The 26,075-nt window shown below is 36.5% G+C and overlaps 1 protein-coding gene across 1 annotated transcript in view; it reads left to right on the plus strand.

Annotated features, from left to right (window-relative positions):
• Window positions 1-26,075, plus strand: part of LOC141438919 (atrial natriuretic peptide receptor 2-like) — a 41,996-nt gene that overhangs the window by 10,377 nt on the left and 5,544 nt on the right. The window contains exons 2-3 of the mRNA XM_074102983.1: window positions 23,172-23,321; window positions 23,718-23,862. Coding sequence (XP_073959084.1) covers window positions 23,186-23,321; window positions 23,718-23,862 — 281 coding nt within the window. The 5' untranslated portion in view covers window positions 23,172-23,185. The remainder of the gene's footprint in view (window positions 1-23,171; window positions 23,322-23,717; window positions 23,863-26,075) is intronic.

Below are 26,075 nucleotides of genomic sequence, written 5' to 3' on the forward strand. Positions count from 1 at the left end.
CCACAGAATAAATACCGTGCCGTATTGGGTAAGGTGCCATGGGGCGCCGGTGTTAGAATGTTGTCACCCCCCCTCTCCTCCCGTGGGCGTCGTAGTAACTGACTGAGGGATAATACCAGAAGATGGGCAGCGGCGTCTTCTTGGCCACATCCTAGGTACCTATATATACTGCCCTCCTCTTCACGCTTGTAAAACGTGGCGAGTATTGGCATTGGGAGGGCCCTCCCCTCATAATGATGATGACCGCTTCCAACCGAATCAACTGGAGGTCTATGAGGGAGGCCTACGTCCAGCAGTGGATGTCCTATAGCTAATATAACGATGATAATGATGATGACAGAAAAAAATGATAATGTACAGTCAACTAATTAACAATTATGTCAATTAACTAATTACAGTTATAGACAGGCACAAGAATTGAGTTGGTTGACTGTACGGTAGGCATTGATAAACATTTGATGTACCCTTTGCCAGTTGTAGTTATTTTGCTACAATAGGTACCTAATAATGCAATGTTTTCTAAAAGACTGCAGATCCATGCTTGTATTGATTTTCCAGTCGCCGTTGCAATACGACCAAATGTCAGCAAATAAAACATGTCTGGTTTTACATGTGTTCTGTTTTTTAATCATACGACAAAGTTTCATAAAGAAGATAAAACTTATCCAACAACTGAATAAACAGTTAAATATGACGGAAACAGTTGAAGTAGGTATACCGAGACTTAAGTAAACAAATAAAAATACCAAAAAATAAAATAACTTCTTTGTATGCGTAAATAAACGGTTTATAAAATGTAAATTATAATTGGTCAGACTGCTTTTCTTCCTTTCATCTCGCCTGTTTTCCGTAGATTGTTTTCTTTTTATAATTGAATTCAGTCGTTCTTACCTTTTTTGTTGGAACAACTACAGGAGCTACCCTAATAAAAAATCCAGTAAATCAAAAGCTTTGACAAATTACCAAGCTTTTAGTAATTAAACAGCAATAATTCCTTTTGTCGCCAAATTACCAATATCAGTACAACGTTAAACGAACATTGAAAAGCTCGGAGCCGGAAGATTTTTCAGGAAAGGCGGCCCCTAAAGGAAAACAAACGAAAAACCCAATTAAGAATCCTTGCTCCCAGAATTTTAAATGGAACGTTAAAATCAAAAGGTTTAAATGGATTCATCCCTTACACAAGTAAAAGAATTGTCACTATTACGACAGTTCAGAATAACAGAGAAGTCGTTAAAAATTACCTATCTTTCTTGATTCTTAGTTTTTATTTAATGTGCTGTTTGGTACGGATCTGTCAAATCTAAGGAATCGAATGGGAATGTGAAGAGTCCTCACAGACTTAGATGGCTTGGGTCATAGTCTCACGAGGGTTTAGCCAGTGCGGATTGGGACCTCCACACACACACCACTGAATTACTTCACAGGTCTGTCCAGGTTTCGCACGTTTTTTAGGGTTCCGTACCCAAAGAGTAAAAACGGAAACCCATTACTAAGACTTCGCTGTCGGTCCGTCCGTCTGTCACCAGGCTGTATCTCATGACAGTCATGACCCGTGATAGTTAGACAGTTGAAATTTTTACAGATTATGTATAACTGTGTCCGCTATAACAAAAAATACTAAAAACAGAATAAAATTAATATTCAAGGGGGCTTCCATTCAATAAACGTGATTTTTTTGCCGTTTTTTACTAATGTTTAATGAATGTTGTATAGATGGTACGGAACCAATTTTTTTCAAATTTACCCCACACTATAGGGTTGGATGAGAAAAAAAATCCCCCCCCCATGGGAGGTACCCTAAAAAAATTTTTTTTTAGTTTTTTATTGTACCATTCTGTCGGCATAGTTTACATATATATTCGTGCAAAATTACAGCTTTTTAGCATTGATAGTCCCTGAGCAAATGACAGACAGACATGGCGAAGCTATAAGGGTTCCGTTTTTGCCATTTTGGCTCTGGAACCCTAAAAAAAGGTACCTGCGATAACCGGATAACTTCCTGAAAGGGTATAATGACAATCTGTTTCTATTTGTTGCGCAGTGCATTATTTTGTTTTCCACTATGCAGAAAAGACGTTGACGAAAAGCGAGTCGTTGCCAGTGAAAACACAATTTATTTACCGTAATTCTAGAAATATCTTAACAAACCTCGGCTTTCAGGGCTTTTTAGTGGTTTGTTCTAAACGAGTCGAATTCTTGTGCCTTGTAAATGGTAACAATTTGTATCCCGTCTGCGTGTTGGGGATTCCACTGAACGTTTGTGTATTTTGCCAGCACGTGGAGAATATTTCTAGAAATCCCGTACATACACGCTTATAACCGTTCAGAACATTGTGATAAGTTCGTAAGTAGGTGAACTTTTGAAAAATGGGTTCAAATCCCGAAGCTCACAATCTCTACTAGGCCTGCTTGGGTACCTACTATAGCCGAAGAAGATCTCACATACTGAGAGGTTTGGGCCCAGCAGTTATGTGTGTGTGTGTGTGTGTGTGTGTGGTGTGTGTCCACTGCACTGGATTGTTTATAGTCTGGAATAACACATAGACTACCTACTTACCTTGTATCCCGATGACCAGATGGGAATGAAAATTGCAAAAGCAAAATCGAAAAATCTTAAGCGCTTAGTGACATTAAATTTTGCACTGGCGATCTATGGTGAGTGAGTATAAATCTTTTTTGGAGAATTCAGTAGAATCTATAAATTTCAATTAAACTGTTCACGCGAGTAAAGCCGTAGTTCAAAACTAGCTCTTCGTATTTTGATATGCTTGCTAGTTTTTTCAGAAACTGTGCATATTGCATCTAAAGCTGAACTGTAGTGAACTTCAGCGAGCGAATTGGCCTCCAATGAAATACTTAAAGTCTCGCAACATTGTTGAGAGTGATTCGTTGGAACATATAAATAGGAAACCACTTAGAAGAACGACTTATTGATGGCAACCACTTACTGCATTAACGTTTCAGGAAATAATACGGTTATCGTATAAGAATGAAGGTTTTATATGTTCGGGTCTTGGGCATTGGAAGGAATATTTTGTAGGTATTAGATACAATGTATGTCTTGTTAAGATTAGTCTGGGGTCAAAGACATACTTCGGTAACTGATCAGACCAAAAAAAGGTTGGAAAACGGCTAAACTGATTTTGATGAAACATATCTAAGAACCATCGCTAGAAAACCTGATTTCAAACAAAAAAACCGCATTCAAATCAATCGGTCCACCCGTTTAAGAGCTACGGTGCCACAGACAAACACACACACACACACACATATAGCGGTCAATCTTATAAATTTTATAAGATACATTTTTTCAATCGTTTTGAGCAAAAAATTTAACTCGACCAAGATATTGCTGATGCTATTTAGCTCAATAACCGTCCGTTCGTAAAAACCACTTTTCCCTGAAGATATAGCAGTCTTTCTTGTAATAAGAAAACGTAATATGAAATTCATCGCAAGAAACATATGGGGATCTGGAACATCTTCTGACCGATACGAATTGTCCACGAGCAGTGACCGAATGATTCGAGGTTCCATTCATCATTCCAGACAACTATTTTCCACTTCATTTCCTGGCAGCGTTTCGTTTTTTCGGTCGTTCATTCGTACAATTTCTGTCAAAGCGTTGGATGAGGGATTTTTTATGTTTAGGGGCGGACGAGTCTTTATTTCCGCGACTCTTTTACTGTTTCTATTAAGATAAACGCAGTAGTAAATAGACGTAAATGAAGTGTTGAGGATTTAGTTCCTTCGCATTGCTTAACGAGAAAGTTAGAGGGCATTTCTATTTCAAAATGTATTTATTTTTCCTGAATATGGTAATATTCTTTGTTTTTTTTATATATTAAAATCATGAGCACCATTAACTCTGTTGATCAATAAAGTGTTCTGTCTGTCTGTCTGTCTGTCCGTCCGCGGCTTTGCTCGGAGACTATTAATGATAAAAAGCTGTTATTTTGCAAGGATATATGTATATGGTAAACAGCATTGTAGAAAAAAAATGGTTTTTTTTTTAGGTTATCTCCCATAAACGTAAAGTGGGGGTGATTTTTTTCTCGTCTAAACCTATTATAGTATGGGATATCGATGGATAGGTCTTTTAAAAACATTGGGGGGTAGACAATTCAGTGATCTGTGTGCGAAGTATTCAACTTTTAAAGTGCATATTTTCATTAAAATCGAGCGTCCCCCCCTATAAAAAGCTAAACTGTTGGGTGGAAAATTTGAAATAATTCAGGATGGTAATAAGTACGAGTATGATATCAAATTTACAAGGAAAACTATAACGCTAAGTTTACTTGAGAAATAGTAGCCTAAGGTAAAATATATCTAAACTTGGAAGATTCAGTACAAAATAGGAAATCCTTAGAAAAAAAATCCTTAATGGTTTCGTATTAGGCTACGGAACCCTATCTTGGGCGTGACCGACGCGCTCTTGGCCGGTTTTTATTAGTATGTTTTACGACTAGCCATACAAATTGTAAGACAGTGTCACAAACTGACTTTGTAAAATAGAAACTCTTATTTGGTATTTGTAATTCCGAGTAGGTATATAACTATTTTTTTAATTATGTCTTCAAAGTACGTTGCGTTTCTATACGAGTAACTGGCTGTCATAAAACTAAGTCCACGGGGACGAAATCGCTCCGAACAGAGCTGAGCAAGTTATAAGCTATTTCTTTAGACACTAAATAGGTACAAAGTGTGTTTTGTGCTCTTTACAGAGCATTCAACGCATTCTCAGAGTAAATTACCTCAAAACGTAATCTTGGTACACAAACATATTTTTTTTTTCAATTTTGAAGCATTAGCTATCTTTTAATACCGGTTTATGTCAGCAATTAAGTAATGTAGCTGCGTAAAAGTGGCTATAAAGTTTATGTCCCTCTTTAATGCCGCGAACCGCACCTTAATCACATAGTTAATTTGGATTAGCAATAAACAATACGTTTCGGAACGTGGAGCAGTGGCCAATTCTAGGAGAATGTTTTATGTGTTAAACACTTTTTTTCATAATTGATTGTTCTAGGCGTCAGTTTGCGAAGGTGCTTGTCAATTCAATCACAAATCATTCATTAAGTTTCTATCTATATAATTATATTTATCCGTTGCTTAGTACCCATAACACAAGCTTTGCTAAGCTTACTTTGGGACTAGGTCAATTGGTGTGAATTTTTCCGTGATATTTGTTTATCTGATACCTTTAAACGAGCAATTCTTGTATATACAAGGTGGTCATTAAATAACTGAAAAGTAGTTTGCTCAGAATCGAGAGTAGAATCGATTACACTTTTTTTTTAATCAGGTAGTTTTTGTTTTTAAACCCCTTTTGCGCCAATAAAATGTTTAAGTGAGGTTGCATATTATTTAGATATTTCAATACCGTTGTACTGTCAGTTTGATGTTCTTCTAAAAACGTCGAAGTGCAACTGCCACAATATAAATGTTTTTGTAGTTAGAAATCCAGTAGTTTTTTTTTATTCGACTGGATGGCAAACGAGCAAGTGGGTCTCCTGATGGTAAGAGATCACCACCGCCCATAAACATCTGCAATTCCAGGGGTATTGCAGATGCGTTGCCAACCTAGAGGCCTAAGATGGGATACCTCAAGTGTCAGTAATTTCACCGGCTGTCTTACTCTCCACGCCGAAACACAACAGTGCAAGCACTGCTGCTTCACGGCAGGATTAGCGAGCAAGATGGTAGAATTACTGACTTAGCAAAACACACGAATATTATTGGAAATAATGAAGGTAAGTATTCGAAAAAAATAATAATTAAAATAAACTACTTAACTTAAAATAAAAAATATTTTTGGGGAGTCTGCGATTTTCAGTTATTTAATTAACACCTTGTACATAATATATATAATCAGACTCTCGGAAACAGCTCCAACGATTTCGACAAAATTTGGTATGTTTTTTAAACTGCTGGAAAATATGCCCGCAATGTTATAAACGGTCCCTTAATTACGCAGAAATATTTTCCTCGGCTGATTTAAGTGTGGATGCGTAAGTAATGAATGAAGCATTTTCATCTCAGATTAGGACCTTCGCGGAGTTATAAAGGCTGATTATGTTAATTTTATGAAGGACGTATCCTAATTTATTATGTTGCTACACTTTGCCAGTGACCTAGTTATTTTGCACTTGACCGGAAAAGTTTATTTATTTATTTAATAAAACATTACACCATCATTACAGGACATCCAATGCGATAGCGTACCAACATATTATACAATTTAATATATACAAATAAGCTTAACTAAAAGTTGAGTTTTAACGAGAGAAGATCTTTAGCCGTAAACATTTTACGATTTGCTTTCGGGATTTAGAATACTTACACTTTTATTACTTATATAAAGATATATTCAAAATAATCCTGTTTATAAAAATAAATATCTAGCTAGAATATAAAAAGGCAATCCGCCAAGGGAATAGTTTCCAAAACGCTTGCTGCATTCAGAATAATTATATTTCTGGACAAAATTGATTATTCAGAACCTCTGGCTGGGATTTTCCGTTCTTGGAGTCGGTTAAAAACAGTAAATAGATAATAACAATTATAACAACAAATGCTTTACCCTACCAGGGTTCATGTTAACTTTAAGAGCTTATGTTACATGTATGCAATATATAAATAAATAAAGAACGACGAAAAATATGAATGAGACAGCACAGATGAAGTATACAACCGTGCAAGGGCGTCCCCATATAATAATTAATATTTTAATTAGGTATGCTCATATCTAATAACTAACTATAATTAAATATAAATAAAATAGCATGGTATAGTTGACACCAATTTACCTAGTCCCAAACTAAGCAAAGCTTGTACAATGAATACTAGAAACTTAAATACCATATTAAACATCTAAGACCCGAGAACAAACATTTGTATTCTTCATACAAATATCTGCCCCGGCCGGGAATCGAACCCGGGACCTCAAACTTCGTAGTCAGGTTCTCTAACCTTTTTCACTTAGGCCGCTCGCCCACGGCGACTTTTTGTAGCGATGCAGTAGCGATGCTGTCGCGCGTTCGCATAGATACAGTCGCGATGCGGTCGCTAGCTGTGTACCATCACCCACATAACCACGGTTCAGTAGCGATGCAAACGCGCTACTGTCGAGCTTCACCCTCCCTCCCTCCCTTCACACCCTCCCTCCGTTCTCTCAACGATGTCGTCCGAAACCGTCGCGCGTTTGCATCGATACAGTCGCGATGCTGTCGAGCATTTACAAAACGCGCGACAGCATCGCTACAAAAAGTCGTTGTGGGTGAGGGCCCTTAACTTCAATGAAATACCTATTATTAATACAATACAATACAATACAATACAATAATATAACTCTTAATAAATATTTAAGGTAAATGCCCCAGTACTTGACATGTTAATGCCAAATAGATGACACCCTGCTGTCTTCTTCGATGTTGAAATAAAACCGATCAGCACTCGGATGTTTATTTTTCATATAGTAATTAAAATTGAGAAATCAAATAGCTTTCAACACCAAAAGCCAGTTTTTTTAAATAGAGCCATTGCATTCTTCTGATTTCTTTTATCTAGGTAAATAACATCAGGACAGCCAGATAGTATGCGTGAGAAAGAGAAGAGATTAAGGCCATATAAAATAGGTTTAGTGCCACTAAATTCAGTTTTTTTTGCCGACTGTACTTTTTGTTCATCAAATTTGAAGTAGGTACATTCAATCAATAAAATGGATAAAATTAAACACCCAAGATTTAACCCGGTCTTAACATACAGAACGAACGTTCAAATAAGCAAACACTGCAAGTTAAATAAAAGCTTGTAAAAAGATTCCGATGACTTGAGGATCTCCTCCTTTTTTAAGTTTTTCAAACAGTAACCGCATTTTAAAGTTCAACGCCATTGCGTTAGCTGATAGTACTTAGTACTCGGCTGGCAGACAGACTGACAAAGCGGTCCGCTACGTGCAGACTTAGCCAGCCCTGCCTAAACGTTTCTGTTTCTACTCAGTTTGAATAACAATGCGTCATTAGCTAACTGTGCCCGCAAGTTTTTATGGTCCCTTACGGTTACATGTTTTTACGTTTTTTTTATTTATTTATTTAACTATAAACAATAATAATTTTTACAAAAATGATTATCATATCAGCGGGCGAAAACTCAACAGAGTTTATCTGGTTCTGTTTTCACGCAGTAGGGGATGTACTAGGACTTTCTACGGCGGTTCAGGGATCCAATAATAATAGACCATTTATTTCGGGCAACACGGTCCATACCTTCAATACTGACACAATATTAAAACTAATTAGGTGACAAAACGTCGTGACCCCGTTGAGTTACCGTTCTTGACGTCGCATTCATCTGCGGTATGATGCCCCGGAACACGACGTCTTTCGGCCAGAAGGCAGCACTCGCGATGGTCTCCATCGGCCACGGTGCGCGCACCATAAATAAACGAGTTGTAGTGGCGCGACTGCAGCGGGAACACCCTCAGCGTACATCCGCTCTGCCACCAATGGTTTGACTGTACTGTACTACAATAAATAATTATCAATCATACTTATACAATGACGTCGGTAAACCTTGCAAAGATGAACTTGAAAATAAGCTTGAGTTAAATAAAACCACAAAGCTTCCAAATTGTATTATTCTGATAGTTGAGTCGAGGCAATTGAAGTGTTCTGCTGAAATATCTCATTTAGATAATTCAATTTAAAGTGAAACTGGATAGAAAGGTATTTAATGTATAATTATTTCATTTAAGCTTACTTAAGTAGGATTGTAGATACAGAAGACGTTTGCTTATTAAGTTTCACAATTTTACTTTTTAAAGGGTAGCTTTAAAGTAGCAATTCTTGTATATTGTAATTTATTTACACCGGATATTTCATAAACACACTTTAGTTAGGCATGTTTCACCACAGTCTGTCTATGTCTAAAATGACCTATAATATGGAGCCGGGCTCTGTTGTGTATAGTCGAGGGCATAAATATAGCCATAGCGCCAAATATATGTATAAATAATACATCGACCTTATGGTTAGCGGCATAAATGTATAGGTATAGATATTTTTGAAACCTTGCTACATACATATACATAATATATTTATGCCCTTGACTGTACTCATAATACGTCTACGAATATTCACATACCTTTACTTGTACGGAATCCTTAGTGCGCGAATCCGATTCGCACTTGGCCGGTTTTGAATTTGGAACATCAGTCTGTTTTGAATATGTTACTTCTACATCATGCAACAGAAAGTTTTGTTAAGTTTTCCAATACCACAATGTTTTTATTTCTAAATAACTTAACCTACACGTGTAAAAATCACCCAGATTTAAGTTATAAGCTCTAACGTTGTATGATTTGTTTACGGGAGCATTTAACGCTTAATTAAAGTTAACAGGGAAGTTATAAGTTACGACCCAGATACGCAATATGCACGTTACGAAGCACTTTATACTTTGTGTTCTATAAATTTTTTACAAGTAGCTTAGCGCAACCTATATTTCGAAGGTAAATTGACAGCATACACATTCAATTCCACAATTAAAGATCTACATGCATTATTTAGTTGCGTCAATATTGTGATGAGCGATGACGTTATACAATGTAGATAACAATATAACATAGATGTCGCTAGTTCTGCTGCTTAAGTAGCATAGTAGAAATAAGCAACCTGAGATATGTATGCATAAGAGAAATTCGTGTCTAGATTCCTGTCCAGCAGTGGTGTAGAGGTTATAACACGCAGCACGGATTGCTGAGGACCTGGGTTCGATTCCCAGTGATGGTCTCTTTTTCTGGTTTTTCTGTGCATCCATGTCTCAGTTTGTATTTTCGGTAGATAATAATGTTTGTTTAGTATGTAAGTGGAATTTAGATAAGATTATTATACTTCTTTAAAAGATTTTTTGTAGGTACTTTTTTAGGACGAAGCAAAAAATTTGCACAAAGCATTAAAAACCCCAAGAATTCCGTTTAAAAAAGTTCATTTTTAGGATTAGTTTAAAGACACCTTGTCTATTTTTTGGGAATAGACGGGTTAAATGTTTCTAAACTCGGTTGCATATCTCTGGAACGAAATGGAGACTGATTACAGGGTTCTTCTAACAGAGAAAGGACTTGACGTTTATTTCTACACACGGTCTGGTTAAGCACAAGCAAGGTTATAATTTTACTTGTTACTCTTTGACAGTATTATAAACGTCTGCTATAACTTACTTGTAATACAGGGATTACTAACTTAATTTACGTCCAGCAATTTTGGCAAAGTTTATTAAGGTATTGGGGCAAAATGTTCCGTTATAATTATGAAGGTATTTATCATTGTCCGAAGCGGGGCTGTTCGCCTAATGAGATAAGACACGGAACGTTTGCGCTTTACTAATTGCACGTGCGTGTATTGTTTATTCATCTGCGGCATAATATACGTCCTATTACAGGACACAGACCTCCTCTCAGAATGGAAGGATTTGGGACTGTTGTTTTCTGGTGTTGTTTGTAGGAAGTTCTTAACTTCGTTAAGGTAAGGCTTGTTCATGATGTTTTCCTTAACCGAAAAACTCATGGTATCAAAAAAGAAAGAGTCCAACTTTAATTGATAACATGGTTAAAAAAAGTCTCTGGACGACCCGGGCTAAAACTCGTTAATAAGAGTTTTCCCAGAGATAAGACTAAGTTAGATCGATTTGTCATCCCCGAAAACCCCTAGGTAAATACCAAATTTCATCGAAATCGTTGGAGCCGTTTCCGAGATTCTGATTGAATCTGATTTTGATTCTGATTATGTATATATAAACAAGACTTGCTCATTTAAAGGTATTAGATATATTTAAAGGTATTATAAGGATATATAATGATTTCACCCCCGAGCCAAAGACACAATAAACATGGTGAAACTGCAACAGAAAATGCAGGCACGCAAGGCTTAAAAATAGCTCAATAGAATAATAGATAATTTAAAGAGAAAGTAGCCTGACAAAGATAGCTTCTATTTATTGACCCCTTTGGCACAAAGGCCTGTAACTTAACAGGTTCTTTGAGGTCACGCTTGAATGATTCGGATCTACCCTTTTCGTGAAACTAATTCTACAAAGCTAATATTTCTTATTGATGAATAGACTTTGTAGGTTTGTTCGCCTTGTAAGGCTGCTTTGTTACAGTAGAACATATTTTTTTTATTGGTTACTAGCTTTTGCCCGCGGAATTCGGTTATTGCGCGCTGTTCCCTCGAGCAATGTGCATTTTTTCGGGATAAAATGTAGCCTATGTCACTCTCTGGCCTATAAACTATCTCTATGCCAAAATCACGTTGATCCCTCGCTCCATTTCGACGTGAAAAACGGACAAACATACAAACACACACACACACACACACTCTTTCACATTTATAATATTAGTATGGATTTATTGGGAAAAACACAAGAGTTATACTCAATTAAACACACACATACACACACACACACACACACACACACACACACACACACACACTCGCATTGAATAACTAACTAATAACCTGGCCTTAACCCTCAATATTATTATGTATTAATATAACCATGTACCCGCTGCTGGGTAGGTAGTGACTGTGACCTACCCCAGCAGCGGGTAAATTATTAGTCGTAAACTTTATTAATAAAAGTAGAATACAGTAATACAACACAAGGCAGTGATTAAATTACAGTGACTCGAGTCTCGAAAGATAAGCCTAGGATAATCGGAAGGATTTTCCATGCTAAGTGCATTAGGATATCGCTGACCTTCGCCGGGCTATATTATGTGATTAATCGCTTTAAATCCATTACATTGTACAAGGAAGTGCAAAATTTGAACTTCGTATTATGCCGTTCCGCTGGCTCTAATATTATTTAACAGGAGAGTGAGAGGGACGGCACGATATATGAACTTCGATTTTCGAATACATTACGTGCACTTTCCTAATATGTGCATTTTCCAAAAAGCGCCACAGTAAACCTTTGTCAAAGTGATTCTGAGAAGTCCACCTTTAGAGACCGTACCTTTATTTTTCGGGAAAGTGTGCTTTACTAGTTTACGAGCATAAGCGGTGAAAACTCGAATCTTGTTTTATTTTCTTCGTCTCGGTCGTTACTTTAGGTGCTTTATCTATGACCTAAAATTAACTAACTTGCTACACGCACAATTAGTTACGTTTGTATGCAAAACCAAACAATAAAAGTGATCGTGAGTCGTAAATTGGTTCGGTTTAGTTGCATATTTCACAGCATTTTAGGATTAAAATAACAGTAAAAGCAAGCAAAAATTGGCATATTTTGAAAATGCCAGTTTCATTACCTCCTTTTGTCTTAACAAAATGTCGCTGCTGAAAAGTAAATTCGATTTAATATTGTTTTATAAAGAAAATAAATCCTTAAAGATTTAATTAAAATGTTTGAGATTCTGGATCCATCTCGAGTTTAAAAGTAAAGAAAAAGAACTCTACTTATCTCTAATTAGCTTTCAGGATCTGATTGCTTAACTTTAGAGTTTGCTCTTGAATATTAGATTTAACCAGCCGTGTAGTTACTACTTTAATTAATGGAATTATAGTTACCCTTACTCTAAACTACTTACATTATTTTTTACATAAAATGTTTCTGTAAGTGTTTTTAAATGGTTACTGGTTAGTACGTCATTCGTTTTGTTTGGGAACGATTGTATGCTCGGCTTTGAGAATGAACTCGTATCGAGTTTGAAACACGTGAGCATCTTGTTTGATGTTCGTGGTGATTGGGTCTTTGTTACATATCCATGATATATTCATCTATGCGCAAACTGTTACTTTGCAATAGGTGTTTGCAAGTAAAGTAGGATAAAACAACCGTTAAACATTTTTAGGAACAAAGTTAAATATATTATAAACGAAAATTTAAAACTTGACAAAATTATATTTAAATTGAAACGAACGTTGCTAATTTTATTAAAATGAAATGTTATCACTCATAAGTGAAAACTGTTGCGACAATGAATTGTTATATGACCTATGTGTTCAATGTCTGCTTGTTTGTTTTCTAAATAAATAACTATGTAACAGGGCGATTGTAATAAATTATCCTTAGACTTTCGCTACAAATATGCTACGCATGCCAAAGAAAAAGCCTTTTCTCGGTCCCAAAATGACCCAGCCGTGACGTCCCACCCAAATACCAAAGAAGTTCCTTTCAAGAAATTAATTTGACCAAGGCAAAACTGTGTATTTGAATTATTCATTTCCCCCGAAAGAAACTTGTGGAAGGCAGTTTACAAGCCTTTCGAGGGTCATTTCTTAATCATAAAATATTGCCAGTGATATTGCCAAAGGAAAATGACCCTTATTTGGTATGTACATAAATATCGCACAAGAGGTACACAGTTGGGAATTAGGTTCGAACGCACTTTATTATGTAGATGTAGTTGGAAAAGTCAAGTTTATTCCGGAGTAGTTGGGGCTCTTTTCATTTACGACCCATTTGTTACACGTTTTATTGTGTGTTTAAATAAAAATAACCGATATTATAGAGAAAACTATAGAAGCTGTTTTAGTACGAGACGTTATTAATTAAGTATTTATTGTTTATTACTTAATAATCGTTTTAACTAATTGTTTTAATTTCCTAAAATTATCTCGACGTTCAATGACTATGCAGAGAGCTATGGAGAGAGCTACGCTTGGAGTTTCTTTGCGCGATAGAATCCGGAATACGGAAATTCGTCGAAGAACTAAAGTCACCGACATAGCTGTAAAAATATACAAGTTGAAGTGGCAATGGGCGGGCCACATAGCTCGAAGAACAGATAACCGTTGGGGGAGAAAAGTTCTCCGGTGGATGCTAGTGGCGAGCTGTCGTTCATTATGGCGTTCTAAGGAGGAGGCCTTTGTTCAGCAGTGAACGTCTTCCGGATGATGATGATGTTGATGACCTCGACGTTGCAGACCAGTCTATTCGTGACTGCTGCAATGTGGCTAAAGCGTACAGATTTTTTTTCATTTTGGGTATAAAAATTAATACCTTTCAATTGTTTAAACTTTACATCATTTATTCATCATGATTATTTAGGATTTGATGTCCTTAAATTCGAAGTTCCCTTATTCATCATCATTTAATAATCTCTACTGCCTCCGGGCCTGCCTTTAAAGATTACGTAGCTAGTTAGCTAGCTAGTCGGTTCTCAATCGTTTGCCCGAATTTCATATGGCCGAATGTATTGTTTTCTAGAATTTTCTTTGTCATTAAGTAATTTATTTCTGAAATAGTAATTTGTTCAGAGTTGATATTAAATTAACCTAACCTAACCTACTGCATTCTATATGATGACATTTAAAAAAATCCTAAAATCAGCACGGTTCTATATATTTTACGGCAAACGTTGGTGTGGTAAGTTAAATTCGGGCAAATGAAATTCAGGCAAGTAAAGGTTATGTTAACTCATTCATAGTATTTCAAAAACATATTTAATAATTTTCAAGAAAAAAGAGAATTATGGTGGTACTTATTGTAATAAAATTAAACATAAATAATCGTCAATAATCGATAAAACAGTTTCAATAAATTAATCATAGTTAGATAAAATAAAATATACTTATCTCAAAATCAATTATAATATCATTTCAATAAATAATGTATGATTTAATGTGAAGTCAAAATGCCCCCTCGAGTTACCCCGGCGCATGTGTCGATCATACTTGCCGTATTGGACCACGGTGGATAGCGAACGCTACTCAAAACTTCTAGTTCAATTCAAATCAGTCGAAAATGAATTTCAAATTTCCATTGCAGCTTCCTCGTTTGGTTCAATTTCAATATCCCGCATGAGATCCCGTCCAATTTACGATGATTCGATTACCCGGTAGTCGTGATACATTCACTCATTTCGTTACATATAACACTGATTGCCACTACGGATATCTGTACTTGGCCTGGGTTTGTAGGTATACAGTGTGAAATAGAATGTAATACAAAATTAGTGTCTCTAGCTAAATAAGTTAATGCTGGAAACTACCATTAAATTAATTCATTTTGTTGAAATAGTACGCTAAAATGTAAATTTTGCATCATGTTCAACACATGGTTTGTGAATTCTTTTCATAAAATGAGTACATGAACGGAAGTTTCTCCGTAAATAAACAAAATATTAGTAGGTACTCTGTGAATTTCATGTTGACTTATTTCTTTCCGAAGTTGTTATTTTGTAGGTATTCCTTTCAGAGAAGTTTTAATTTGAAAACATACCTATTCGGTGAAAAGTCGAGTTGTGACGTTGAAATTTATGCCATTAACGTAATTATAAGTATTATAACTTCTACTGGCATAAATTAACACATTTCGTAATTGGGAGAAGGTTTTTTCAGTCGCCATACCTACTATTATATACTGCGTGTATTTTTGATACTACCTCAAATTGTACCCAGACGAAGATTTGTGCTGATCAAAACAAATTGTTAGTTTAAAATTAACTACCAGAGCGTAATTAATTTTTGAAATATTTTCGAGCAGCAATGTAATGCGTACAATAATTTGATACGAGAGAGAAACGTTGACAAGTGCGACGTTTTAAATAAAAACAAAGCAGTATCACGTAGTGATACTTTGCGTGCTAATTAATTTTGGAAGGAAAATAATACTTAAGTATTTTTTTTTCTAAAACATAATAAAATGTGATTATTAGGCCCTTCACTAACTACCCTTAAAGTTTGAGGTAGTATCAAAACTACACGCTGTAGATGAGAGAATTGGCAAAAACTTGTTTAAATGATGATTATAAACAATATTTTCAGTTTGTCAGAGCGATGTAAAACCCTTCATACGTAATTGTAGGTACTTATTTAAAGGTCTATCATATCATATTATTGGCGTATCTTGAGGCCCAGTATTTTGATAACTTTGACCATTCGTGTGCCGTTCGTAATTGGTTAAAATAACCTAAATGAGTCAATCGCGAGCAGAAATTAACGTCCTCACGATACTAAAGCCATCTAGCGACATTTGGCCTCTTAATTCTCAATACGAATATACAAGACATAGGGGCTGTTTCACCATCCGTTGATTAGTGTTAACTGACGGTTAAATGTGATGCCATCTCCGTCTATTCGAACAAAACAAATAGAGACGGCATCACACCTAACCGCCAGTTAACGCTAATCAATGGATGGTGAAACAGCCCCTTAACCTCATAAAATAAAATCAACGGCATATGTTAAACGGTGTTAAGTTAAGCCAGAAACTAGAACCCGCCTCGAAATATTTCAAAGGGTAACAAGGTGACGTAACTTCTCGCTGCACGGTTTACCTATGTGATGTGCCCTAAATTAATTCAAATCACAGTTGGAAGCGGCAATGTGCTAAGGGAAAGGCGACAGACGATTTCTGTATGTTTAAAGGTAAAGTCAGACAAACGGTCACAAATCAAGCTTTGAGATAAGCTGAAATACTATAACCCTTTTCCAGGCATAGTGCACACAGCAACCACTTAAATGTACACAAATATTAGACCTTACTAAATATACAATGTGGTACAAAATCGTTTGAATTCGTTAAAAATATTATTTGTTTTTAAATTAATCCCTAATAGGTAAACAACACAAAACTATGATTTATATGTATTATGGTAGCACATCTAAATTCGCGGGGCCTGGAAAAAGGTTGTGCGGAGAAACCACCAATAAAGTTCATACTAAAGGCGTAGCCGTGTAAGCAATTTTTACAGGCTGAGAACAAGGTGAATTGGAGTGCCTCTGAATGAAAAATTCTAAATGAACAAGGTGAATGTCCGAGTGCTCGACATGCCCAATAGACGACACCCTGCTGTCGATTTCTATTGCTAATAACATAAGAATAGATTAAAGATGCCAATTATTGGGAGAGACCTTATCTTCCACACAAAAATAGGGTTCATTTAAGGATATTCGTAGGCTAATTTCAATGGTCCTTCCAATTTTTGAAATCGTACCTCCTGAATATAGAAATGTTTGTAGTCCTTTAAATTATACAAACATGTGAAAAATTACATGACTTATCCCTTCTATAGGTAAAAACAGGATAAACACGTCGTATCTGGAACGCTTGCCTCTGTATGTTTGCCGCGGGAGGTTGCGACAGCGCCAGGAGTGTTTGCCGAGATGAAGGAATTTCATCCTTGATTAAGCTCGTCTCCGAGAATGCACGATAACGCTTGAAAAGCAGGGTGTTTGTTGGTGATTGTGTATTTCAGATGGAATGTCGGAGGTGCTTTGTAATTAATTAAACAAAGTATTTTTTTACAATATTCAATCAAACTAAAATCTTTTAATTAAAATACTGTAAACATCCTTACAAATGATTAGTCAAATTCATTCCGATTTCCGATTTTAATAAGACAGATAATACGACGAAATACCAAGGGTGAAAAAGTGTGGTAATGCAATTTACTCCTATGTACTCGTATTGAATGCATCCATTGCATGATAAAGTAATAATGTATTAGATATTCAAGCTAAATTCCAGTTTAACTTCAATCAGGCTGTTTCAAAACAAGCAAATATTTTTTCAACCAAATACAACCAACCAACAATTAACACTCATCGAATTATTATGAAAATGTACCTAAAATAAAATTAAGAAATGCAATAAAAATTGAATTATGTTAGTTAAGCCTATAGGTATGCGCCAAGCGAATTAGCTCGTTGAAGTGGCAATGGGCAGGCCATATAGCACGGAGAACAGATGGCTGTTGGGGCCGAAAAGTTCTCGAGTGGAGACAGCGGATCGGCAAGCGCAGCGTAGGACGTCCACCAACGAGATGGACGGATGACCTGGTTAAAGCCGCAGGTTTACGGTGGATGCAGGCCGCTGCGAACCGAAGTGACTAGAGGTCAATGGGAGGCCTATGTCCAACAGTGGACGTCTTACGGCTGAGATGATGATGATGATGATGATGATGATCACTTATGCGCCTGTTCCAGACGAATTTTGACGTGTTGCTTGTGCACAACGTCTTTCAGGGCTATTATTTATCTTAAATATTTTTATCAATTTCACCCGTACACTTACTGAGTAAAGCATATGTAGCTATATTCATTCGTTCTGATAACAAAGTTGGCAGGCAAAACACTGTAACGAGGAGGCAATTTCCATTTTCAGCATTAGCTCCCTAGGATCCGGGAAATGCCAAGGAAAATGTAATTCTATAGCCGAACGGGCACCTGGCTGCATAAAACGGTCTGCTTGGGCTGAAGTGTTACTAGGTATTATATGGATGGCTCAATCCATATCAATGGAAGGGCAAAAGAACGGGCTAGTCTAAAATAAGTAATAATAATTAACGTTACGAAGATCTCTTTGGGAAAATTACCTCAGCAAAATATAGCCAGTCTCGTTAGGAGACCGTAGACACCATTTTGCATAAACTGGCGTATGGTAATTCTCGCATAACGCCAGGGGAGTGATAACGGTTTTATAGGAATATGCGGTACAAGAAAATCATTGGTTTTGGGTAGGCAGCGAGTTTAGTCATATTATTGTGTAAGTACAACTTAGTTTAAGTCATTAAATTTGGACAAACTGCGGCCCCTAAGGCACATTATAAAAACTTAGTTCAGGGGTCGAAATGTCACCACTTATTTACCTAAGATTTCTTTGTACAAACTTATGTCTATGTTACTTGTAATGTAACAACAAAGAACAGAGATAAATAAGCAAGAAGTTGCACCCTAAGCATTTTCTAAAATAATCGTACGGTAATTGGTTTTCCAAAGTTAAACAGTAACTGGATGAGTGCCGCGAAACGTGTTTTATCTCCACAAATAAGGAAATCAATTACACAAAAGCTGTGATCATGTAAAAGGGTGTCAACGCGTTTATTATAACATGACTATGACATACGTTGAAAACAGAATGTGTATACGCAAAATACATGTTAATAGTTCTGAATATTTTAATAGATCGTGCACAAAATATTCGTCAGGAAATTATTTCAACGAAACAAAACAAAACCAAACTATCTAAAGGAGATAACGTGCCACGCACTACGTGCAGTTCAATGCAAAAAGGTATAATTAAAGTATTAATCAATACCATTACTTGGACAAGTAGCCAGATTCCATTTAAGCTATATACAGACGTTTTCATACTCGTTTGAAATTCAAATGAGACCTTTTGATGTTATTTATTTTCAGTGTTCAATTTTGATGATATACTCAAACAACAATAATATTGACTTACAAATTTTAATTTACCTAAAGAAAGGAAATTTTGTCTTTGAAAAATAAATGAAACCTTAATTCATACGAAATAAATTTTCATTTCATTTCATTTCATTTCATAAATCGATATTCGGAGATACAGAGATTTATAATAACCCACTCTGTCGGTGGAAATCGAATATCGCCATTGCTATATCATCAGAGACGAGTTTCTCTCGAGAAGTGAGGCGTGGCCTACTTTCTCCCAATATCAGATTACCTTTGTGTGACACGACGACTAGATGCAGTTAAAATTAATTGCAATACTGGATGCTTCGACGAGTAAAATTTTTTAAAAAAAAAAATGTAAAAAACATAGTGGCCAGCCATAATTCTTGAAAAAGTCAGTATTTTTTTTAAATCACTGGTTTATTTTTGCGCCCAACTTTCGAAAGTTCATAGCTGTAAAGTCTCTTCAGTGAACTTTTGAAGCTTCCGCTTCTGGACTTCGCCGTAAGCTTGCAGTAACTTTCGACGTTAACAGTTTGCATTTTTTGATATGGCACAGTATATTTTTTTCTGAGCATTATTTAAGGGGGCAGCCATATTGGGGTTTGGAGCTAATTTCTTAATTTCCTTTTAAATTTATTACTTCAAGATTTCCGAGGCTGATTATTGAAAACGATCGTAAATGCCACTATCAAGTATTTCGACTGGACACAATATTGGTACATTGCTGGTTTGATTAAGTTTGTATGTATGTAAACTCTTTATTGTACAAAAGAAAAATTAACAAAATACAATTGACAAACTTTAAGATACTTGTACAAGGCGGAGTTTGTTAGAAATAACAGAAAAAATATTTTTCATTGTAGTTTATTAATATCATTTGGACGTAATTACTGATTAGTTAAAAGATGTCAGGTGGTAGGACCTTGTGCAAGGTCCGCCCGGATTGCTACCACCATCTTGCTCTCGAATCCTGCCGTGAAGCAGAAGTGCTTGCACTGTTGTGTTTTGGCGTGGAGAGTAAGACAGCCGGTGAAATTACTGGCACTTGAGGTATCCCATCTTAGGCCTCTAGGTTGGCAACGCATCTGCAATACTCCTGGTGTTGCAGATGTTTATGGGCGGTGGTGATCTCTTACCTTCAGGAGACCCACTTGCTCGTTTGCCATCCAATCGAATAAAAAAGTATATTTCAGTTCTTTGCTTTAGTTACAGGGCCCATCCTGTATATACCTACTTAAGGTTGAATATTAAGTTTTGAATGGTTTCGATCTGTTTGTTACTTCTTAACGCTTAAACAGCTGAACAGTTTTATTATAATTGGAGACCCTGGGAAGGACATAGGATGGTTTTTATAACGTAAAATGGCATAGTTACAACATCAAAGTAAACATTAGGAAACGTGTTTAAAAATGACGCAATACTATAATCTCCAATTAGAACAAATGCTACAAAATAGTACACAGGAACGATAACTATTGATAGCCAATTCCAGAATATCAAGTTTTTAAGGGTTTTGACATCAGAATTGTTATTCCTAAAAGCCTTTTGGAGGTTTAGGATTAAACTGATGTAATTTTACTGATGTGATTCTCTATGCGGTGAAGGAAAACATCGTGAGGAAACCTGCACAAACCTGCAAAGCAATTTAATGGTGCGTGTGAAGTTCCCAATCCGCACTGGGCCCGCGTGGGAACTATGGCCCAAGCCCTCTTCTTCTGAGAGGAGGCCTGTGCCCAGCAGTGGGACGTATATAGGCTGGGATGATGATGATGAATTTTCTGTATTCACGATGTTATAAATAAATCCGGTCAAGAGCGTGTCGGACACGCCCGAAATAGGGTTCCGTAGCCATTACGAAAAGATTAAGTAATATTTTTCTAAGGATTTCCTATTTTGTACGGAATATTCCAAGTATAGGTATATATTATACCTTAGGCTGCTATTTAAGAGTAAAACTACTAATAATTCTCAAGCAAACTTAGCCGTTATAGTTTTCCCTGTAAGTTTGATATACTTAATTACTTACTACCATTCCTGATTTTTTTTAATTATTCCACCCACCGGTTTAGATTTTAAAGGGGGGGGGGGGGACGCTCGATTTTAATGAAAAAATTTGAAATGAAATGAAATAGAGTTTATTTGTCATAAGTGGGTGTAGGTACAGTGGTTTCAATTTAACCGATTTGCACTTTAAAGTTGAATATTTTGCAAACAAATCACTGAATCGAAAAATCGTTTTAGCAACCCCCTAATGGTTACAAAGGACCTATCCAACGATACCCCACACTACAAGGTTCGATGAAAAAAAAAAATCACCTCCACTTTACGTCTATGGGAGGTACTACAAAAAATAAAAAAAATAGAATTTTTTACTGTACCATTTTGTCGGCATAGTTTATATATTATATATTCGTGCAAAATTACAGCTTTCTGGCATTGATAGTCCCTGAGCAAAGCCGCGGACGGACAGACAGACAGACAGACATGGCGAAACTACAAGGGTTCCGTTTTTGCCATTTTGGCTACGGAACCCTAAAAAGACAAATAAAAGCGAAGCTATAGTGTAACCAGTCAAATATACACTGATACTGAGAAAGAATACGCTCGCTTTAGTTATTTTCATTATCCAGGCATGTTTTAAAGGCAAGTAAAAGACAATCAAAAAAATAATAGTTACTGCAAGCGCTTTTACTTTCTGCCAACAATTATTTGGAATCACGAAATTGACGATAATTCTGTATTGTAATGTGGGAGTAGCAATATGGACATTCCGATGTTAAGAGGATAGAGCATAGATTGAAAATTTATGTCTACTAAATTGTTCAGATATATATTTCTTGGCGACGATTTCATATCGGTTGGAAAAACTTTATTTACGTCGAACCGTTACAAAACACAAAATACTGTGAGCTTATGAAAACATATATTGAAATCTATAATATCTTTTGTCCTAATTTCAAAATCCATAACAACTTTTGTCATAATGATCTTTTGCCCTATTAACGTTATTTTAATATTATTACTCGTAAGTTTTATGTCTTACTATATTAGTACAAACATATTAGGGATTGAGAGTATTAGGCCATGTGATATTATGGCTTATGATTATTAGAACAAGATCATTATGGCAAATGATCATTATGTCAAAAGTGTTATGGCATTTGAGTTTAGGACAAACGATATTATGGATTACGAAGGGGACCCGTGATTAATAGCTGTTGGCTGCAACTTCGTCTACGTAGAATTCTTTTATCGCTATTCCACGGGAAGTATGCAATTTTCCAGAACAAAACTATCCTATGTCCACCCTCGAGTCACAAATTTACTTTACTAAATTTCATCTTATCATCATCATCATCATATCAGCCATAAGGACGTCCACTAGACGTAGGCCTCCTATAGACCTCCAGTTGCCTCGGTTGGAAACGGCTTGCATTCACCGTGAACCCGCGACTTTAACCAGGTCATCTGTCCATCTGGTTGATGGGCGTCCTACGTTGCGCTTGCCGATCCGCGGATTTCATCTAACTCGGTTAAAACGTATTACGCGAGATTGAGTAATAAAGTTCCAAACATGTATTATAGTAAGATGGGATTTTATTAGTCGTTATTGTTAAGGGAAACTGATAGGTGTTGTGTTATTTAATAGTTATTTAAAAAGTAACAAAAAAACACGACGGTTAAGATAAGAAGGAGTAAGGATATCCTACTTTGTTGATTTTAATAAGGCAAAATTTTCTTTTCATCTATTTTTCTTTATTGAAATTATATCATTTTGTTTTAACTGCTCGTATCTTATGGTACTTACGAATCGGTTTCAGTTGGATGATTTTCAAAGAACATAAAAAATGTTCAGAATAACTTTCTTACCCGTCGTGAGATTTAAAAAAAAAATTGTTTTCATTTAAATTTTAACGCGTCGTCCGGTTTTAGATTTTTGAAGATTTCTACTTTAAAGCATAATGTAGGTAAGTTTTACTTTTTTTATTAACAGGTGACCTTTAGTTGTCGGCAGGGATATGTCGCTGGTGCCGCCAGGGGGCGCGGACTCGCCAAGCCCGCGGCGCGCCGTGAGCCCTCTGCTGGAGTCCCGGCGCCCGCACTGCACCCTCGCCTGCGACTACTGCGCCGCCGTGCTCGAGGATAAGTTCAAACGTAAGTAATAATCCATGGAACACAAATTTTCTCTTAAAATTAATTCGGTATAATACTTCTACGAGCGTTTCAACCGCTATCAGTTTCCTGTTCCATATATTGAAGAAACAATAGACCGTAAGCAAGAGATTTTAATGAATTGTAATTGTACTGCATGCACACCATATCGTTTTATAATATCCTTCCATTCTACCTGACTCATTTCTGCAGTACAAGCGCAAGGAAACTGATTGCGGTTGAAACGCTCGTAGGACTACCCTTAATAGAAAACCGGAAAATAAAACGAACGACGTAAAAATCATGATTAAATCGTATGTTTACTGAAAAATAAACCTCTGAAGTCAGCGAAAAAAGTCATAAATTTGAACATGGAGAAAATCTTGTTTTTTGTACCAGGTAGCGCAGAAATGCGCAACAGAGGCACGTCGCCGCTGTCAGTGTCGCCTCGCCAGTCCCTCACGGGGGAGCCGCCCTGGACCTTCCCGGAAGACGACAGGCCGGACTTCTCAGCGCTCAAGGAAAACATACACAGGATCAACAAGTTAGTCAACTAAAAACAATTATGATAGCTACGTCTATGCAACAAAGCAATCCCACTTCCTACTAATATTATAAATGTGAATGTTTGTAAGTCTGTCTGTTTGCTACTTCATCACGTCTGAACCGGGAAAGGAAAGTTTTTATCCTGAAAATTGAATTTCCGCAGGATAGCGATAAACGAATTCTACGCAGACGGAGTCGCGGGCAACAGGCTAGTTATGCAATAAATAACTCGATCTATTTGTAATAACCTAACTATAAAAATTTCATTTTTAATACAAGCTTTTTTTGCTGACTGTACTTTTTGCTGACTGTCACCCAAACCACATTTGCACACCAAATTTCGAGTCGTTGACATTAACCGTTGAAGAGTTCCGTTCTGCGGAGACAATCCTGGCTGGACTACCAGGATGTCACTAACAGATTATTGTATTGTCACGCGATTTATGTAAGTATTCCAAATTTCAAGTCAATCTGAATACTGGAAGTTGGTCAAATTTAAATTGCAAGATTTGATTACAGACATACAGACAACGAGACAGGTGAAACTAAATAAAAGCTTGTGAAAACATCGAATTTAAATTTTTACATAGTGTTTTTTTTCAACAGTCAATTATTTTGCCTTATCGTGTTTGACCGCGCAACTCACGAAATGCGTGTTTATGCAGCTCTTCGATCTCCACACTGTAGGAACACACACAAATCCAACTATTTGGTCTATATCGGAATCAATAATATATTTTTTCTTAATTTCTAAATCCATAACAACTTTTGTTATAATGATCTTTTGCCATAATAACGTTTGCCACAATGTAAATGCCATAATATTTTTTGTCCTAATATTGAGTCGCAATTCTAACCTAACCTACTTTTCTAGTTGCGTTCACAGCAGGTGTAGGGGTCGGGGGGTTTATGACCTAACCTACTTTTCTGGTACCGGTTCGTCAATGTCTCAGTTCTAACCTATCTACTTTTCTGGCTCGCAAGTCAGTGTTTGCCAACAAGTGCTCTGTTATGGCATTTAATATTATTGATTTTAATATTATTACTCGTAAGTTTTATGTCTTACTATATTAGTACAAAACATATTAGGGATTTAGCGTATAAGGACATGTGATATTATGGCTTATGATTATTTGGACATAAGATTATTATGGCAAAAGTATGATATGTCAAACAAAAGTGTTAATGGCAAAAGTTTTATGGCATTTGAGTTTAGGACAAACGATATTATGGATTACGAAGGAGACCCCCAATTATCACCACCACCACACCACACTAACGCTTTTTGAACTCAACCAGAGCAAGAAATGTAGAGTGGTGGTGGTGATAGTCGGTTTTGTGTGATTTGTGTGTGTTCTTACAGTGTGGAGGTAGAAGTGCTGCCTGAATACAAATTTGTTGCATAGACATTAGCTATCGTAGGGTGAGCAAAGTAGTTCTTTATAGTTAATTGAATGTTACTAAACCTAACAACTGATTCACGCGTTAGTAATATAATAGTAGTCTCGCTTGTTACACGGTTTTTCCTGCAAATTGAGTTTACAAGGGTTTTAACGTCCATGTTAACAAATTGTCCTACAAAGGGCTTAACTCATTTTGCATAGGTGTTTCCGCACAGTATGCGGGCCACGCGCCTTAATTTGGTTCTATTCACTCGGCACGCTTTCAATTGGCTCCGTGTTGAGTGCTCTTGGAAGGGGGAGATATGACTAGAAGTATCAACATGACGTTCTATAGAATTTGCTAGTTATAGGGCAAACTTTCGGTGATACTTAGTGACGACCAAATTGTCGGTGTTACATGGTAATTCGGTGATACTTCGTTTATTATTAGTACCTGGGCGACCGAGCTCCGCTCGGGCTAAAACGCGGTAGCAAGCATTTTCCCAGAGATAAGACCCAGCTAGATCGATTTTTCATCCCCGAAAACCCCTTACATACCAAATTTCATTGAAACCGTTGGAGCCAAGATTTGGATATAAGCATTGCTCGTTTAAAGGTATTAGATTATTGTTGGTACCTGGTTTCCAATCAAGGGGACCCGGTCAAAGCATTCATGGTACCAAAACCAACATGAAGAGGCCTTTGGTGCCATCCCACTTCCCACTAATATTATAAATGTGAAAGTTTGTAAGTCTGTTTGTTTGTTACTCATCACACCTAAACCGATGAACCAATTCAGATGAAATCGTTACACAGATACTTTTTATCC

This window comes from Choristoneura fumiferana, chromosome 20 (assembly GCF_025370935.1).
Source record: "Choristoneura fumiferana chromosome 20, NRCan_CFum_1, whole genome shotgun sequence".
Lineage (NCBI taxonomy): Eukaryota > Metazoa > Arthropoda > Insecta > Lepidoptera > Tortricidae > Choristoneura > Choristoneura fumiferana.